General features: G+C 36.3%; 1 protein-coding gene across 11 annotated transcripts in view; it reads left to right on the top strand.

Moving 5' to 3' along the window:
- Picalm (phosphatidylinositol binding clathrin assembly protein) overlaps positions 1-19,110 on the top strand; it is an 89,333-nt gene extending 70,223 nt beyond the window's left edge. For 2 of the 11 annotated variants that reach the window (XM_027407610.2, XM_027407616.2), the window contains 9 exons: positions 1,059-1,166; positions 3,397-3,528; positions 3,622-3,652; positions 3,802-3,901; positions 6,253-6,276; positions 7,801-7,860; positions 8,891-8,995; positions 15,959-16,060; positions 17,612-19,110. In XM_027407610.2, the coding sequence (XP_027263411.1) occupies positions 1,059-1,166; positions 3,397-3,528; positions 3,622-3,652; positions 3,802-3,901; positions 6,253-6,276; positions 7,801-7,860; positions 8,891-8,995; positions 15,959-16,051 (653 nt within the window). In that variant the 3' untranslated portion in view covers positions 16,052-16,060; positions 17,612-19,110. The remainder of the gene's footprint in view (positions 1-1,058; positions 1,167-3,396; positions 3,529-3,621; positions 3,653-3,801; positions 3,902-6,252; positions 6,277-7,800; positions 7,861-8,890; positions 8,996-15,958; positions 16,061-17,611) is intronic. The other 9 variants (XM_027407611.2, XM_027407618.2, XM_027407613.2 and 6 more) reach the window with 6 other exon arrangements.

Below are 19,110 nucleotides of genomic sequence, written 5' to 3'. Positions count from 1 at the left end.
CACACTCAACTTTAGAAAAACAACCTGAGAATTAAAACTTTCTATATGTTAACCCAGTGTTGGCAGGCCCCAGAGACTCAAGCTTGGAACTTTGTTAGCACAGCTCTACCTCCATGATAACAAAACAAAGTAAGGTTGTCTTGTTTATCGGTTTTTCTTTCAGTCTAGTTTTAGGCTAATTAGCATGTTTGGTCCCATACTTGCCATTCCTAGTGTTAAAAGTGGTAAATTGAATTGAGAGAGTGGGTGGAAGTTGAAAGAAACAGTGGATACAAACATTGAGAAGTTGCAACTTTTAGAATCCTGGCAGTTCTCATATTTATCTTAAACTATGTAACTTCTGAGCCAGTGATATGGCTTAGTGGGTTAAAGGTGCATTGTAACCCAAACTCACATGATGGAGGTTAAGTCTCAGAGGTTGTTCTCTGACTTCCACACGAAACAATGTGGCACATGCATGCTCTTGTGTGTGTGTGTGTGTGTGTGTGTGTGTGTGTGTGTGTGTGTGTGTGTGTGTGTGTGTGTGTGTGTGTGTGTGTACAGGCACATACAAAAATGAATACATGTAACAATGATTTTTTTCTAATGTGTAACTGTTGAGGAAAAGTAGGGAAAGAAAAAGGTGAGAGAGATAAATACAGGATACAGAAGGCCATGGGTAGAGAGCAGAACCTTGGTGTTTTAGATGACTTTAGGTTTTAAGAAATTATCAGATACAAAATTAAGACAAAAGACAAGCAAGGGGTTTCATTTCTGGAATGAAGTAAACGCATGATTCACTGTATGTTGCTCATTTTTAGTTTCTTAGTGTGATTTTAATGGAAATGTAGCTGGGTATGATGGTTCACACCTATAATCTCAGCACTTGGGGGCTGAGGCAGAAGGATCACTTGGAGTACATTGTGATATTGTGTCTCAAAATGTGATGTCATAGAGAAAACATTTTGCTTTCAAACTAGCTTTTGTGTTTAAGGAATTTATTGATTTCCCCATTCTATTACTATTATTAATTTATATTTAGTAGAAAATTGAGCAATTTTACATTTTTTCCCCCTTAGGATTCAGTCCTTCTCCAGTTGCACAGCCACATCCTTCAGTTGGCCTTAATGTTGACTTTGAATCCGTGTTTGGAAATAAATCTACGAATGTTACTGTAGATTCTGGCGGTAAGAAAAAAGGGTTTTTTTATTGATTCAAAATATGATTTATAAATGATAGGAAATTGATCTTGTTTCCCCAACCACTTGATAGGGAATATTAATTTTACCTTTTTTTCTTGTTAGCATTTTAGAGTTTGGAAAAGTTTGTTGTTGTGTCCCGTCGTCCCCCCGCCCTACAGCACAGTAAAGTGCTCAACTATTAGTAACTATGTGTAAAGTGCTGTAGCTTTTCAGTTATCATAATTTTTATTTGACTGAAATGAACAATGACCATATTGTTATTAAGTAGAGTATGTTAAAAATTTTGTGACTACAGGACTTTTAAAAATCATTTTAGTAGTGATTATTATTAAATTGCACCTACTAATTTGTCTTAAAAAAACTATAAAACTCTAGAATGAGGGTTGTACTTTTTGCTTCTTATTATCTTGAAGTTTATAAAATTCCTATAAAACTTAAATGTTCTAATTTTATTACTGCAGGGAGATAGTCATTGACTGGCTAACAATTAAATTTTAACTTTAAAACATTGAAGTGTTTTTAATTGCATAATGTATAATTAGTTACCCATAAAAATAAGAAGCCAGCTTATATATGTATGGACTGATAATTTAACTAATGTATACTAATAGGCTTATAATTCTGTATTGGGGGGTTCTTTTGACTTTTCTCTTTTGAATTTGGCTTGTCTAAGAAAGGAGAATTAGAAATGAGTTGTTCTTATAGCATAAATCACCATCTGTTTTTAAGCTCTAGCATTCCTCGATCAATGCAATAGAGTTCCTGAGTGGGGTGGCTTGGTTGGAGTTGTTTGTACCTTTTACCCTTTGGTGGCAAACCTTTATAGAGTTTAGTTTTGTTTTTAGGTGAATTTATGTAATTAGTTTTCTTAGGTACTGTTTAGAGTCTTTTTAATTAGTTATTTAAAATTAATAATTTTTATTTATATGTATGGGGTTTTTGCCTGCTTGTCTCTATATGCACCATGTGCATACAGGCTCACTTGGAGGCTAGAGAGGGAATTGGGTTCCCTTGAAATGGAGATACAGGCCAATGTAAGGCTGGAAATTAAGCCTGGATCCTCCAAAAGAGTAGCCAGGGTTCTTAACAACTGAGCCATTTCCCTAGCCCCTGACTTAGGTTCTTATATTCCCAAGTATGAGAAGCATGAAAAGTTTTCTAAAGCATGCCTTTCTGGGCCTATGGTATAGCCCACTAGTAAGGGTACTTGCTTCTAAACCTTACAGCCTGAGCTCCATCTCCAGGATGCACATGGTGGGAGGAGAGAACCAACTCCTTCAAGTTTTCTTTTGACTCATACACACATGCATGCACACAAGTATGCACAATTTAAAAAACAAAAACAACTTTCTAAAAAGGGTTTGTGCTTGGGAAGCAGAGGCAGGTGTATTTCTTTGAGTTTGAGGCCAGCTTGTTCTACAACTCAAGTTCCAGGACAGCCAGAGCTGTACACAGAGAAACCCTGTCTCAAAAAAAACGAAACAAAAGTGGTGGTGGTGGGGGATGGGGTGTGTGTGTGCTGCCATGGTAGCATATGCTTTCAATCCCACCATTTGGAAGGTAGAGAGAGATTGATGTATCTCTGTGAAGTTTAATGTTAGCCTGGTCTACATAGAAGTTCTGGCCAGTCATAGCGGCACAGTGAGGACCTGTCTCAAAAAAATTTTTTTCAATTTTTTGGGTTTTTTGAGGTTAAAAGGTATTATTTTTTTAATTATATGTGTGGAGGGGGCAGGTGTATGGACCTATAGAGGCTAGAGACATTGGATCTCCTGGGCTCAAGCTACAGGTGCTTGTGAGCCACCAGATTTTGGTGCTAACTGCTTAGCCATTTCTTCAGCCAGGATAAAAGACATTTTAAAATATTCTTTCTCAACATAAAAGGGACTTTTGGATTGAGTGTTCAGAAAAATTTTGCTGGGATAGGGAGAGATTTACATTCTGTCTCCTTCCTCTTTATAACATTTTATTTATTTATTTTCTTAATCATTCCCTTTAACCTGGATATAATTTTGTCATTAGATTACACAAATTATTTCTGTCCAAGTTGGCTTGAAGATGGCAGATTTCTCCTCTTTCCACGTGAGGGCATTTCCCGTGTTGTGGGAAAACTTGCAGTGAGTAAACAAGGAGAAAAGGGAGAACTCCTTTAGAAAGCTGCAGCTCGCTCATGAAGTTCCTTACGCGTCCCATTTCGTCTGTTTGTAACTTTAAGGCTTTGATGAACTAGGTGGACTTCTCAAACCAACAGTGGCCTCTCAGAACCAGAGTCTTCCTATTGCCAAACTTCCACCTAACAAATTAGTGTCTGATGACTTGGACTCATCTTTAGCCAACCTTGTGGGCAGTAAGTAATCCTTTGATTCTTCAGTCATCTTTAAGCCTAAGTTGGTTATTAAAATGATTCTAGTTTTTATTAAATACTTTTCTCTTTTCCTAGATCTTGGCATTGGGAATGGAACCACTAAGAAGTAAGTGTCTTGTTGGTATTATTTAAATACCATGTAGAAGCTGATGTGACTTTCACTTCAGAAGTATGTATAGAGATGTCAGTTCGGTACTATTAATGTTCAATGTGTTCATATAGTGAGAAACATTGTATGTTTATGTTTGTTTAAAGTGATGTAAGTTGGAGTCAACCAGGTGAAAAGAAGTTAACTGGAGGATCTAACTGGCAACCAAAGGTTGCACCAACCACTGCCTGGAATGCTGCAACAATGGTGAGTTTGGGAAGCTTCTGATATTAACACATGGATATCTTAACTAAATGTGTAACAAAATTAACATGATAGACATAAATTATTACTGAGATTATTACTGAGTTTTTCTTAAGTACTTCATTTTTTTTCTTTAAAGCTGGTTGACTGTCTTTTGTCAGGCACTTTTTAATACCTAACATGTATTTAAGGATTATTCCAGGCTAGACAACATTTTAATAAGTAATGTGTGGTAGGAGCTATTACTTCCTCTCAAGTTATAGACAGGAATACATGCACAGTTCCTAAAAAGTACAGCAGCATTATGGAGTTCTTGAGTAATGGGATACATTCTTCGCATGTGGCCTTGGAGCTAGACAGGATACACCTATTGTCACTCTCAAATTTATTATTTTTTGTCTAGAATGTAAAGTCCTTATACCCTTTAGATCTTATCATGGGTAAACAAATCATTTTCTTAGGTTTTGTTAGTATTATATAGTTTATGGAGTTGATTTTCATTATTTGTGGCCATTTAATATTTGATTGAAGTCACCCAACCAGTTTCACATCCTAAAAAGCCTCGTTCTAAGTCAGACATACTGGAACATGGCCTATAGTTCCAACACTTGGAAGCAGAACATCTAGTTTATTCCAACTTACTGATGAATGAATTGTGTGATTTTATGCCTGTGTACATGTACACGAATAACTTAGAAAGTACTATGGATACTGAATTTGGGGATTATAAAGTACACTAACAGCAAGCAGATGAGTTGATTAACAATGTTTGCTAGTTAAATAGCACCTAGTACTAAAGAGGTTCTATTGATGTTTTTAATTACTATAAGACATAGTAGGCCCAGAATAACTTATGTCTATTTTCCTTTCTTTGGCTTGTTTTATTTTAATCTACCAAGTCTCCTCTCTCTTATCTGGGGAAATACATTCCCTTTCTGCTGCAACACTTTGAAATGTGGTTTTCTTTCAGTGGGATAATAGTAGCAGGTTTTGATTACTTAGATGGTTATATATTATAGCCTCCCTAATTGCTGTTAGAAAGCTCCATTGTGCTTAATATAGCAGCTTTCTTGTCATTAAGTCCCTTACCAGACATTGCCTTGTTTACCTTGCGTTGCTTATCTGTTAAAATTGTCGCTGAGGTTAGCTTACTTTGTTTGCTTTTTGAGGAGGCAGGGGTGTGTGCAAAGTTTTGTTTTATAGCCCAAACTGGCTCTGAATTTACTAAGTGATTCAAATCAACTTCAAGTGCACCGTCCTTCTCCCATGACTTTCCTAGTGCTGGAATTACAGGTGTCTAACACCATGTCTGGTTCATAGTTTAGGGTTTGCATGTAAACACAAGCATATGCACATGACTTACAGTAAGTGTTAAGAGAATAGTGTTCTCTCAGAATATATGTATCACTTTGAAGTACAATGTTAACTGTGCTTTTTTAAATCCCCAAATGAAAAACACTTGAAAAGCTGATTTAAATTGAAACCTGATACTGAATCCAGTGTTTTTCCATTATAACATGCCTCAGTGACTAGAACTAGTGGGAGTGGGCTTCATGGCTACAGATGGGATTATGCATTAATAATGTATACATAATGCTATAAGTACAATGGCTAATATTAAAGCACAGTGGGTGTTTGTTTAATGTTAGTATTAATCTTTATGAAATACTGAAAGCTTTGTATAGAATTTGCCTTAATATTGACTAACTAGAATGTAGTAAACACCAACCATCTAGCATTTGTTGACAAGGTAACAGTGTGTTGTATATGGTAGTGTGTGTCATCTCTTAAGATATTTGTTTAAAATATTTGTGTGTATTTTACAATTTTTTTTTTGATGGCTAATGTGTGAGACCTGTGATGTGATTCACTAAGAGTAAACTGCTGCTTATGGTGTTTCTTTACATTTCTAACCTTTTAATTAATTCTTTAAACACTGTCAAGGTTTTTAATTTTTAAGATTTAAAACAAATTCATTTATTTTATTAAAATATTTGTTATACAACAGAGTCTTCATTGGTGATCCCCACCCTGGTGGTAGACATACAATGTTACCCTATTTGAGGATGCACTTGAATTTTCCTTACTGACATCACTGGTATATTTTGTTTTAATAACATCTGTAATTAGTAAACCATTGTGTCTATTGAGGGAGGTAGCTAAAAGTCTATTTCTTTTGTCAACCTTGATAGTGTTTTGTAATAGATGTTCTTTCATTATATATATAAATACCCGGAATTTTAGGTAGTAAATGTACATGTAAACTAAAATGCTCTCTGTGTATTTTGTTGTGTAAGTACTTGCTCTAATCCAGTGTTATTGCATTATGTAATTGTTCTCCCTGGGAAAAACAGAATGGCATGCATTTTCCACAATACGTAAGTGACCAAAAACTAGCCCTTCTTCTTCTTCTTCTTCTTTTTTTTTTTTTTTTTTTTTTTTTTTGGCAATAAATTGGCATGCTATTAACCACCGCTGCAGCAGAATCTCATAACCTTCCAGCTAGTCCTTGTTTTCACATCAGATTTTCAGTATGCCAGAAATTCTTCCTAGCATCTACTGATTTTCATGGGTGTGTTGCAGAATTGATTCTGATGGTGGCATGGGAAATACAATTTTTCTTTCTTGCTTAATATTCCGCCATTTGCTGCCAGATGGCTGGGTGTCTGTGTGTGTATCTGTGCTGCCACCATGCACTTGATGACTTTTGAATGAAGGGAAATGTTGATTGTGGTAATGTCTGAAATAACAATTGCATGTAATCTTACAGGCTTCTGCTGTACTTGGCAGTTTGTCTTACTGCTCTTAGAGATCTTGGTTTTGAAGTAGGGAGAGACCAATACGCCCTACATGCTCACCTAAATACTAAACTTCACTTGTTAGTGTTATTTTTTAAAGTTACGCTTCATTTAACTTCATGCATATGTTCAAATTGCTGTATAATTTCATGTTTTCAAACATATTTTAACCGTGTTATTGGTCTTTCACCTGTATTCAGTTTTAGTCTTTTATGAGAGAGATACGCAGGGAATATTGTTAAGACAGCAGCTATATCTAAAACAATTTGTTTCTAGATTGTATGTTTACAAGTCATCCATTTAAGAAGTAGAGTAAGAAGACCTCATTAAATACAAACTTATAACTTGCTTGTTCCTTTTAAGAAATTGATAGCTTTAGAACAAATTAGGAAGCTAACTTACAGCTACTTACATGAAAGTTGTGATCATAGGAATAGTTACTCGGAGGCACTTTGAGATCTTCCTATGGTGCTTTGACAGCCATGCACAAGGTCTTTAAAAATTAATTTTTTGAACATCAAGGTTACTAATTGATGTGGATTCTTTGTTTTTCCTTCCAGTACTAAAAAATATACCAAGAAACAGTCCATATTATCTTTTTCTTGATAAACATTTTATTGTTGTTGTTATTTGTTTATTTGGTTTTTGAGACAGGGTATGCAGCCCTGGATATCCTGGAATGCAAACATTTTTATGAGAATGATAGCCTTTCAATTTTGGAACTGTGGATATTTTTAAATACCTGGAGACCTTTTCATTTATTTGCTTATCTTATGGAACTGGGGAGAGAATCCAGGGTCTCGAGCAGAGCAGGCAAGTGCTCTGTGAAAAGGGCTTTGAAAGCTGTGAAGGATGTTGTGATCTTAGACTACTGGTGAGTCTAAGTTTAAGTGGGTTTTTTTTTTTTCCTGATAAGTCCGCTTTTTGGATAATTTTGAGATTTTATTTCTCAATGAGTATTAATTGACAGTTACCAGTAGTCACAAGTGTCACTTAATCATAGCTGTCTTAGCAATTTGTTTTAAATAGAAATCTGACAATCCTTTAAACTTGTGGCATACAGGAATTAACATTCCTTGCTTACTTTTTCTTTTGCCATATCAGGCACCCCCTGTAATGGCCTATCCTGCTACTACACCAACAGGCATGATAGGATATGGAATTGTAAGTATGTTTCTAAATACAGGTTTTGGGAAATAGAGTAATTTATTCCTAACATTATTTATTACAACCTTAGATGCTATTTTAAAATGCTCTGCAAATACTACTATACCAAGAACCTAACCATTGCTTTCAATATTTTTTAGAATAGTCATTGTAATGGGTATTGTTGATTAGTGTGCCCAGTGTTAACCACTTATTTTTCTTGCCCCTTATAACTTAGCTGTACATGCTGTTTTTCATTATAAACTCACTTAAATGTTAGTGTTAACCCCAAGCTATTTTGGTACAATTAGTGAAATGACATCACCTTAATACTGTAGAACTGTATAAGGGTAAATATAGTATGGCATAGGCCAGGATGATTTTTCTCTGACGATGATTGGTGGGGTACAAAACCAGTCTTGGAACCATTCACTGTCTTCACAATCTATATTCTATTATCCTCAGTGACATGAGGCTAACCTCTGGCCACTGCGTGTGTATTGTACCTCTACATAACATGAACATGCATGCACATCTGCATATATGCACACACACATAAAATCAGCCATCATTTATGGTCATTTGCATAGTGACATAAAGCTTGATTTGATATACAAAGGCAATTGGCTTGCTTTGAAATATGTTAACATTTAGACATAGAGCCTACAGTTTTCTCTGTATATAGACCTAGACAAATCTAGATACTTGAAGCTTTTTTCTACCACTATCACTTTCTCCTCCCCTTCCTCTTTCTCCTCCTTTTTCTTTTTGGTCAGAATATTTATTATATTACAATAAAATTTAAGTTTGGCATATCCATTGGACGGAAAATAGTAGTCTTTATTTGGTACTTTTAAAGACTTTATATGAAAGTAGTACTAGGAAATTTGTAGATACCAATCTTACTTGCATGGAGAATTATTTGTCCTTTTAGTCAGAGTAGAGATACCGTTCTCCTTTAACTCCTGCTAGCCTTCTTGTTTACTTCCTCCACAGTAATGAATATGTGAACCAGCATTTCTTAACTTAATGTTATTCTATTTTTTAGCCTCCTCAGATGGGAAGTGTGCCTGTAATGACACAACCAACCTTAATATACAGCCAGCCTGTCATGAGACCACCAAACCCCTTTGGCCCTGTATCAGGAGCTCAGGTATTGATAATGTGCATAACTGTTGTCGTGTGCTGATTTGGAAGGGCTGTAACACTGACAGTTCCTCTCATACAACTCAAGAAAGAAGTTAATCAAACTTTCCCTTGTGTCATGGATATTATGTGCTTTATATCTTACTGATGCAAGAACTTTGCAGAATATTAATTAATTGCAGGAAAGTGACAAGTAGATTACAGGTGGGAACTTCTTGTAACTTCTTTTTTGTGATTGTTCCAAAGCTGAGCAACCTCTTTCTTTGTAATTCTTATATTTAGATCCTCAAACCATTGCCTAGCCTTTAGTTGATGGCTTGGGGTTTGCTGTAAGTGTTGCTCTTGGGATATTTGCAGACTGTTAGAAAGCCTACAGAAAGTTTGGCTGGTATTTTTTTCATTAGGTAACATTTTGTCATTGAGAATTACATTAAATTAAACCAAAAAGGTAGAGAAGAACCACTGGAAAAGCTCTGCTGTCTTAGATTCTTTAAAGGTTACTTTTGTAAATGCTTCTAATGCTCTCCCTGTTCTGACAGTTACTCTAAATGTCTTCTTGATTTCGGAGAGTCACATTAGAGAAGTCTGGATTTTGTTTATTGTAATGCTATAAGTGCCTTATCCTATATTGCTCTGCTCAATATATATAATTGTTAATGTAGTCCTTGACTTCCTAAATGGTTTCCAGTGTCTAAAGGTTGATAGACTATCATTTTGAAGCTTACTTGAGAATAGAATATTTGACAGTTAGCTTGTATTCTTTTTCTAATGCACATACTTACTAGGCTTATTAGGACATACTGTGTTATAATGATGTTATACTCCTAATCTAGTTTCTATTTGATAGACAGTGATGGATAGGAGACCATTTCATAGTTCATCCTTTTTAGGTATTAAAATCATTGATCCATATTCTCATACATGCTGAACATAAACACTGATACTGAGCTATATATCCCAGCCAAATCCCACTCCCTTCTTCTGTTTGGGTGCATGTTTATCAGTCAGTACCTTTTAGAGATTTTTCACTTACTACACTTAAAGATCTTTGTTTTGTATCTAACATTTACATTTTCCCAAATGTTTATGTGGAAAATGCTGAGTCCTCATAGGTTTTATTTTTTCTATCTTTCTGTGTTTGTTCCTGAGTCTGTTAATTATATCCTTTTAAAACTTGTGCTTTAAATACATTTTACTAATGTTTATATAAACTAGAATGTTCACTGATTACCAGTAGTTTGTAAAGTCATTGCCACATGTAGGTATTATGTGACTTAAGCAGGAAGACAGTTGTTGGTTTCTTTTCAAAGCTGCTGTGATAGCCAGTAACTTTTTTAGTGAGTTTTTAGATGATAATGGTTTTAGAGGTTGTTGAAGCTTTTTGATGGTGGCAAAGGTTATTGTGCTTGTTATATTCTCATCCCAAAGAAGAACCTTTGTTGGTTCAACCCTTGTTGAAGCACAAAATTGAATGGATGCTTAACTTTAAAAATAATATTTTTTAAAATAATATTTTAAAAGTTTTGTTGGTTCCTTTGTTCACTAGGCTGCTACTTCTTTTGGGGTTGGGAATACTGTTAGTTTTGGTTAAGGAGGATATGGCTAAATAAAAGAGGAAAATGGCTATGGGGGTTTTGTTGTTATGTTTGCAGTAGACAATTTAAGCAAGTCTGACATAAGTTAACTAAGTATCTGAAAGGAAACAATGACACTTCGCTTTTAGGGTTTGTGTATTCATTCATTCATTCATTCATTCATTCATTCATTCATGTCTTGGTGTACTGATCTTGGATATTGGCAGTGATAGTTCTCAGCTGATTTGCTTTAGACTTTGTGTATCATTCATTCATTCACTTGTATATTGGTGTACTAATCTTGGATGTTGGTAGTGATAGTTCTCAGCTGATTTGGTCAGCTGTATGTTTGTGAAGAAAGCCATTTGGATTTCTAGCAGTATTTTGTGTTTATCTTTGCCTACTTACTATTATGCAATACAATGAGAGAATTTATTTTGGGAATCAGATGTAGTACCATAAATTAAAAGTTGGTTCTGTAGCCCCCATTATACACCAGTTAGTCATATAAAAATATTAGGAGTTCTACCTCTGACCTCTGTTGTTAATGAGACAAGTGCTGAGAAAGGCCTTGCTTCCTAGACTATCTTTTTAAAATCCTCATTTCTTGTCTTATAGCCAGTGCTGAATGGCCAAATTTTACAGTGTCATCATAATGAACTTCAGTATCTCTGTGTATATAGAAAGCATGGGAATATATTGATTTTCTAATGTGTGCTAGAAAAGTCCCCTTAAAAGTTTCATATTCTCGTTTAAAATTTATTATCTTACGTGTGTGGGTGTTTTGCCTGCATGTCTATGCACCACATTCCTGCCTGGTGGTCACAGAGATATCAGATCCCCTGTAACTAGTGTTACAGTTGTGAGCTGCTGCCATGCAGGTGCTAGGACTCTAACCCAGGTTCTCTGGAAGAGCAGCTAGTGGTCTTAAGCATTGAGCTATCTCTCCAGCTCCAATATTGTTGTTTAAACTTCTTCCTATAAGCTAAATATCTTGATAGGTTTGAGTTGAAATAAACAGGAATTTAAATTTAAGAACTAGAATATAGCAGCCTTGGATCCTGTAAGATGTACTTTAGAGTTGGTTAGTTTCCAGGGGCAGCTGTAATGAAGTATGGGAGCTTCACAGCTTAGGTCAGCAGCAGTTTATTTACTTCCAGTTTCAGAGACTTGAAGTCTGAAATGAGGCTGTCCTCATATGGCATCCTCTAGAGGAAAACTTATCCTTGCCACTTGGTGCACATCGAGACAAACAAGGAATGTGATTATCTTCAATAGAAAACTAATGGCATGCAAGACTGTATTTACATATTCCTATTTAAATGGATTTGAATATGCCATTAGTTAACCGGCTGTGCTCTAAACACCCCAAAATAGTTTACTGTTACTGAGACTAAGATTCAAGGCTGTTATCTCTGTAATCCTGGAGTAGTACTGTCGTCTCTAGATATTTTAATGACATCAGCTTTAAGAGAATGTGTTTTATTAGTGTTACTGTACACAACACACGGGTTGAGTAATGTGCATACAGTGAATAGAATTTAAGTGGTCAAGGTGCCAGCATGTACCTAGAGCTTTTTGGCACATCGTAACATAGTGGAAGGGCAGAGACTGTGAACACACAGTCTAAGGCAAACCCATTCCTATAATAATGAACCCATTCTCTCTCTCTCTCTCTCTCTCTCTCTCTCTCTCTCTCTCTCTCACACACACACACACACACACACACACACACACACACACACACACACACACACACACACACACACACACACACAGAGGATTCAGCTTAGTGGTACAACACTTGCCTAGCACTCAAAAGACCCTGCCTGGGTTTTATCTCTTGCACTATGAAAGGAAGGAGGGGATGGGGAGACAGAGGGACTAGATGTAATTATTAGTATCATATGTAGGACTCTTCAAGAGGTTTTGAAGACTCCAACTTCATGAACTAGACAAGTGATGTTATAGGACAGTGGGTGGGTTCATTATTATAGGAATGGGTTTGCCTCAGGTTGTGTGTTCATGGTCTCTGCCCTCGTAGTCTACTAATTTTTTTGTGGGGGGGGGTTGGTTGGTTTTTTGTTGTTTGTTTGTTTGTTTGTTTTGTTTTTTGTTATGCTCCTTTACTACCAAAGAAAAAAAAACTACAAGTTCAAGAAAACAGCAGTAGTTTAGAAAGCCAGGCTTCAAGCAATCTTCTGAGAGCCTGGGGGACTGGCTTATAAACGTACTACGTACTAAGAGTCACACAAGGATCCTGATTTCCAGGTCAGCCTAGGACACATAGAGGGACTTAGTCGCAGAATCTACAAATTAACTTCAAAAAGGGTTTGAAGAGCATTGACATGTTTAAGAGTTTAACTTGTCAGCTTCTTGAAGTATATTTTGAAATATATTTTAATGTATTTCCTTGTCTTTTGTTAATTTATGATTTCACTACTCTTCCTCTACTGAGCATTTTATAACCAATAAAGGAAAGAAAACCACACAACTCCAGTCTGCAACAAAGCACTTTCTGAAAGCTCTTTTCTCATGTTAGTTTATATTTTTACTAAAATGTATTGTATGTATATGTACATGGGGATGCGGGTATGTGTTTTGCCAGTTGTATGGGGGTCAGAGGATAACCTTGTGGACAGCCTGTGGCATTGGCTCTCTTCTCCACCTTTACATGGATTCCTGGGACAAATGCTTAGGTTTTTAACCTGCTGAGCCATCTCACCACTCATGTATTTTTCAAGATTGATTAGAGTGGTAAAGGAATAAGATAGAGTTGTCATCATCAATTACTTGTAAATCTTAGGAATTTTACTCATTTGCAGTATTTCATTTTCCTACAAATGAAAAAAAAGAGACTGTTGGAGTAGTAAAGGTGTTTTTTAGTTATGAAATAAATCTCTGATTTGAACTGACTTGTGGCCATGCTAACTAATTCTTTAGCACTGGAACTTCAAGACAGAGAATGTTATTTGGAAAAGTGGGCCAAGGCATTTTCTGTTGTAATTTTGTTTGTTACAGATTTCTGTAATGGTGTTATTATTTTATGCCAGCTTGTAAACTTGATTTTTGTCATGAATTCTGACAAGTGTATTTATGCTTTTTTGGTATGTCTTCCTTAGCACTAGATTCTTTAATTTATAAAAAAGAATGATAAATAAAAGAGGATCAGCACTTTTATCTCAGACAGCTTCTTCAGACTTAAAAGTCCTACTGCATCTTAACCCTGGAGTGCCCTTGCCCTGCTATCCCTTTTCTTCTTCCTGCTTTCCTTGAGCAGTAATACAGGCAGCATGTTCTGTTCTTGTCCTTCTGTATCCCCCCATCTGACTACTTTCCCACCTCTGAAGGCTTTAAACTGCTTTCTTCTAGTGATGGGAAAAAATAGGAGTTGGTGCTTATGGCCTCTTAGGTGTCCCAGACCCTGGAGTAAGGTAGCAGGCAGACCACTCTGGTATATGCTTTTGCCTAGTTCATGGGGAGAGTGCTAAGAAGCTTAGGGTAGAGACAGATACTGAATCATTGATGGCCTCAAATATTTTACTGACTACACATATAAGACTTATCAGTACCATGTCTTATCACTTTAAAAGACTGATTGAGTTTGGGAAGACAATACTCCCCCCCCCCCCCCCCCCCCCGCATGGTAAATTGAGCCCTTAAAGTATTGTTTGTAAAAAACTCTTTTAAGACTCCTGATATCACGCTCACATATTGAGAATGGTAGAATCTCTTGTTTTCTCCATGAACATTTTCTTCTGGTGCTATCAGGTCTTCACAATGTTGCCTTCATGAAAACATGATTTAAGAGACATTTTAGTTATCATTTAGGTGCAGTATACATTAAGCAGGTGTGTTTTATCTTAAAATGAAAAGGAAAATCTGTAAGCGAAGAGTGGAAGTAAGTATGACTGTTTGCCCCTTTTATCTCAGTAATAAGTATTTGAAATCATTTCTTCTGGATACTCATCCATTCAGGGGGGCTCCAGGGAGAAAATTGGAGCATCTTTGCAGTTAGGTTTCACTTTACTCTGCCCTTGGAGTGGCTGGTATTGAGAGCTCTAGTAAGGACAGACATGTGGCCCCGTCCTCTCCTCCCATTTATAGCAGCATATGCAAGTCCTTCTGCCATCTCTTCTTACTATCTTTGAACTTGTATTTCTGAAACAGTATATGGATCAGGAAAATCTTGACAGCCAATATAACAGAAGATGATTTTCAAAATTGTAAGTTGGTTATAGTGCCCTAAATGGGAAATTGCTTATACTGGTGAGGTAATAGTTACTGAAACTCACTGGCCAATCAATCTTTATTATGCTTTTCTTTAAGACAAAAACAAAGAAGCAAACATAAAAGCTAAACTTAAAAAGAAATGAAATAATTCTTAAACTAGCAAAGAGACTTTTGTGACTTAAAATTCTTTATATAATTTAAGTGTTGGAAATATGAATGGAAGTTGTTTTACTTAATTAATTTTAACTTAATACTTACTTGAACATCCCTGAAACCAATTCTTCTCATAATGGTCTGTGTTTGCAAGCTCTGTGATCCCATAGAAGAAACAGTAAGTTTCTTCACACTAAATGTAGTTTATGTTGGGTTTAAAGTACTCGTAAGTCAGCTTGGTGAAACTCTTAGATGCATAAACACAGAGTGACATCTTAATTGTTCAGAAAAACTGTCTTTTCTTTGAGGGTAACAATAATGTTACTTGGCATGGTCAACTTCATCTTCAAATTAAAAGATGGGGCAAACTCTGAAAAACCAAACAAATTTAGACTGGAAACAAGCAGAAACCTTGCCTGTACACTTATTCAGAGCTTTCTATCTTAGTTCCCACAATGTGTATACCTGCTTCTCAGTGGCCAGATAGAATCATAGTAGGTAAGCCCTGTTTAAGAAGAGGGAAAGACCCGAGGGAATGACTTTGTGCCTTATGGGGGAAAGGCAGGAACTGATGATTGCATTTGGAAATGTGGGGTCTGAACTAAGGTCAGTTTGGACAACTATGGACAGATGTCTCGATATAGGAAGCCAACTTCATTATATATTTTTTAATCACAATTATGCATCCTGCCTCCTGTACTCCCCACTCCCTTTTCTCCCCGCCCCCGAAAGTCTTGACTGTAGGTCAGTTTATATCAGCTTTTATGGATAAAAACTTTCATTTTATGTTTCACAGGCACACATTTGTTTTCTGGAAAACACATGCCATTGGATATCTTTTAACTTGACATGGAATAGCATTTTAAATGATCCCATTTTCTGCAAAGGCTGCCTTTAATTTATTAAAGGTGACAAAGCAAAAACCACTTCTTCCTTCATTACACTTTCTGCTCTCATGTTCTGTCATTCTGAGATCTTTTTCTCCCCTGTCTCTGTCTTCTTTCCCCCAGCTGTCGGCAGCATCCAGCCCCTCCAGGCACAGTCCTCACAGAGCTGCAGGAAAGGACCCCTTTGCAGAGCTTTCTCTGGAGGACTTCTTATAAGTCACTTAGGTATTGATTGCTGCGTGTGGGGGAGATGGGACGTGGATACTTAAGCAGAGATTGCCAATCCTGAACACCGTGTACCTTTCTCCTTCTTTGTTTATTTAAAGGAGTCTGCATTTCCTCTGTGCCTCGCTGCCTTCCCCTCTTCTGTTCTTTACATGAAGAATAAAGATAGTCCAAGATAGGTCCAAAGAAGAAACTGCCTTCAGAACATAGTTTAAATTGTTAAATGTGAGGTCAGGGGACCATCTTAACACAGAAGTATCTGCTGCTCAAAGCCAATGGGACTGACCAAATATCACCCTTTAAAATGAGGTGTTTGGGTCAGTCCTAAGAGAATTGTAGAGAATGACCCACCTGTTTTGTTTTGTTTTGTTTTTCAAGACAGGGTTTCTCTGTGGCTTTTAGAGGCTGTCTTGGAAAACTAGCTCTTGTAGACCAGGCTGGTCTCGAACTCACAGAGATCCGCCTGCCTCTGCCTCCCGACTGCTGGGTTTAAAGGCGTGCGCCACCACAGCCTGGCATTGAGAATGACCCACTTTTATATAGTGCATTAAGTCTTGGTTAGGAGTAGCTTTAGTTTTAGTGTAACAGTTGTGACTAATGATAAAAATTCATTCATGTAATTTCAGTAGAGGGTTGCATTTTATGTGTTCCTTCTGTTTAAGATAGTAATTTAAAAATACAATTTTGTGTGTTTGGTTTGGGTTTTTTGTTCGTTTGTTTGGTTTGGTTTTTTGAGACAGGGTCTCTGTGTAACACTGACTGTCCTGGGACTCTGTAGACCAGGTTGGCCTCAAACTCACAGAGTTCCATCTGCCTCTGCCTCCCAGCTATAGCTTGTTTTTATTTAAGGGCAAATGAATACTTAAGCTTTGACTACAAGGATCTCTGTGTATGATCCACATCACCTATATCTTCTAAAAGATAGTTTAAGTTGTTCTTCTTTATGCTCTAGCCCCAGTTTACATTTCCAGTCTAGTTCTTTGGCAGTTTGTACTTTTATTTGGCTAGCATATATAACTCAGTTTTAGCTGTATATAGGCAGTTGAAGAGAAATGAGTGAGGCGTTTTTTGAGTGAACAGTGAGTGACTCCTGACTAAAAAGTGTTCCTTTATAGATATTTCAGATTTTTAATTAGATTAGTAAAGAAGTGAATCAGTGCAACACTCCTGTTTTTTTTTATTCTCTGATAGTATATATTTTAAAGATATTTTACATTTGGCTTTCCCAAATGAGTTACATGGGGCATTTGTGCTTATGGATAAATATTTTTAACTTAAGGAAAAATAGTTTATTGGTCTTCTCCCCTGGCCTCTACTCTTTCCTGCTTTTAAGTAGTTGGGAAGATAATTAGAGGTTTCTACAGTGTGGTCCATGGATTGAGTGCTGACACATAGGAAGATGGTGAGACTGTTTTTGCTATCAGTGTCTTGTGACAAGCATGTTAACATTTTTAGGCTGGTTGAATGCTAAAGGGACAAAGTATTTTTATCTGTGAGAATGCATCCTTTAATATAGTGAATTAACTTAGATCATGACTTTTTTTCTTCCAGATACAGTTTATGTAACTAGATGGAAGAGAATGGAATTATTCCAAGAACATAAGTTCGCAGGTGGCGACTCCTTACTTCCAGCAAAATTCAAACTGCTGTCTCTGAAACTCTTCCTCCATTAGAGCGCTCCAGTAACCCATGAAGGCCCACGGCAGGGATGGGACTAGTTTATAGGAGAGCGTTGTCAATACCGTTTATAAAGCCAAGAATTGCCATGATTTAAGACTAAGATCTGTCTTTTTGGTGACTAACACTTCAGTTCTTTCAAGTCCTATTAATACCCATAATCAGTAACCAACCAAGAAAAGCCCGTACTTGGAAAGTGTGGAGTTTGTGTTTGGAAAAGCTGCCTGGAGAGAAGAATTGCATACTTTGCCATAATTAAACAGGACTTATCGGGGGAATCAAAATCATAATTTTAATTATGCATTATATTTCTTTTCTCCAGTCCTTACAAATACAGAAACCATAATTGAAGTTAACTTTTCCTTTTTTAAAAAAAAATTATATTCAGTTTGCAGTAGACATTCCTTAAGTATTTGTATTTATTTATGATTACCAATTTTACATAACATTAATATTATATCAAACCTCCTTAAGAAAATGAGTATGGATGTTCACAGTATGTTTGATTTTATCCACAAGAATGAATCTGATTCAGAATGCTTTTCAGCTGACATACAGAGCACTAAATATTTTAAGGCAAAACCATAGGTCTGAATCTTTTAAGAATTCTCAGTCTCTATGGGATTTAGGGAAGCATTATAAATGCATTAATCCTTATAGTCAATTCTGTGCCTAGGATTTTGCAAGGGAACAGTTCACTGACTAGGAAAAGCACTACATTTAAAACTCAGCATTAGTGCATTGGGAAGGATCTTTACTGCTTTGTGCTTGGCATGTCATTATTTTCCATTTGACATTAGGGCCTTTCCAAAATGAATGTGAAGAATTGCTTTCACGTCAAGACTTTCCTTCTTTTCAGTAAAACTTTAGGAGATGTTATGGGGAAAGGGAGGGGAACTAAAACCCTTGAACTTTTTATTTGGCGTGTGCCATGTTATGATCATGTACCTTTTAAATAAGGGGAGATAGTATCTTTAAATTCAATGTCTAGCCAAGAGTTTAGTTAATGAAGAATTAAACTGCACTGTTGATCAGTGCTTTCTGTAAATACATCTTAATGCTTGGGTTGAGAGGGGCCTTAAGAAGGACAGTTCATTGTAGGAAAGCAATTCTGTACATGAGTTAAGCATACTTGTTGCATTGTCTCTGCAGATTCTATTTTTGTTTACAATATTAAAATGTATGTTAGCAAATGGGTGGATTTTCAAATAAAATGCAGCTTCCACAAAACATGTTATGGTATTCTGGTTTGAGGTGCATTCTCCTTTTTCCTTTCATTTTTTATTATCAATATCATCATTTTTTTGCTAATAAAATTATACCCGTGGTTATATCTGCTGGTTTAATAAAATGTAAAGTTTGTTTTACTTAAA

Source organism: Cricetulus griseus, chromosome 3 (genome assembly GCF_003668045.3).
Source record: "Cricetulus griseus strain 17A/GY chromosome 3, alternate assembly CriGri-PICRH-1.0, whole genome shotgun sequence".
NCBI lineage: Eukaryota > Metazoa > Chordata > Mammalia > Rodentia > Cricetidae > Cricetulus > Cricetulus griseus.
Note: the sequence above shows the minus strand (reverse complement) of the source record. Positions and strands in the feature narration are given on the sequence as shown.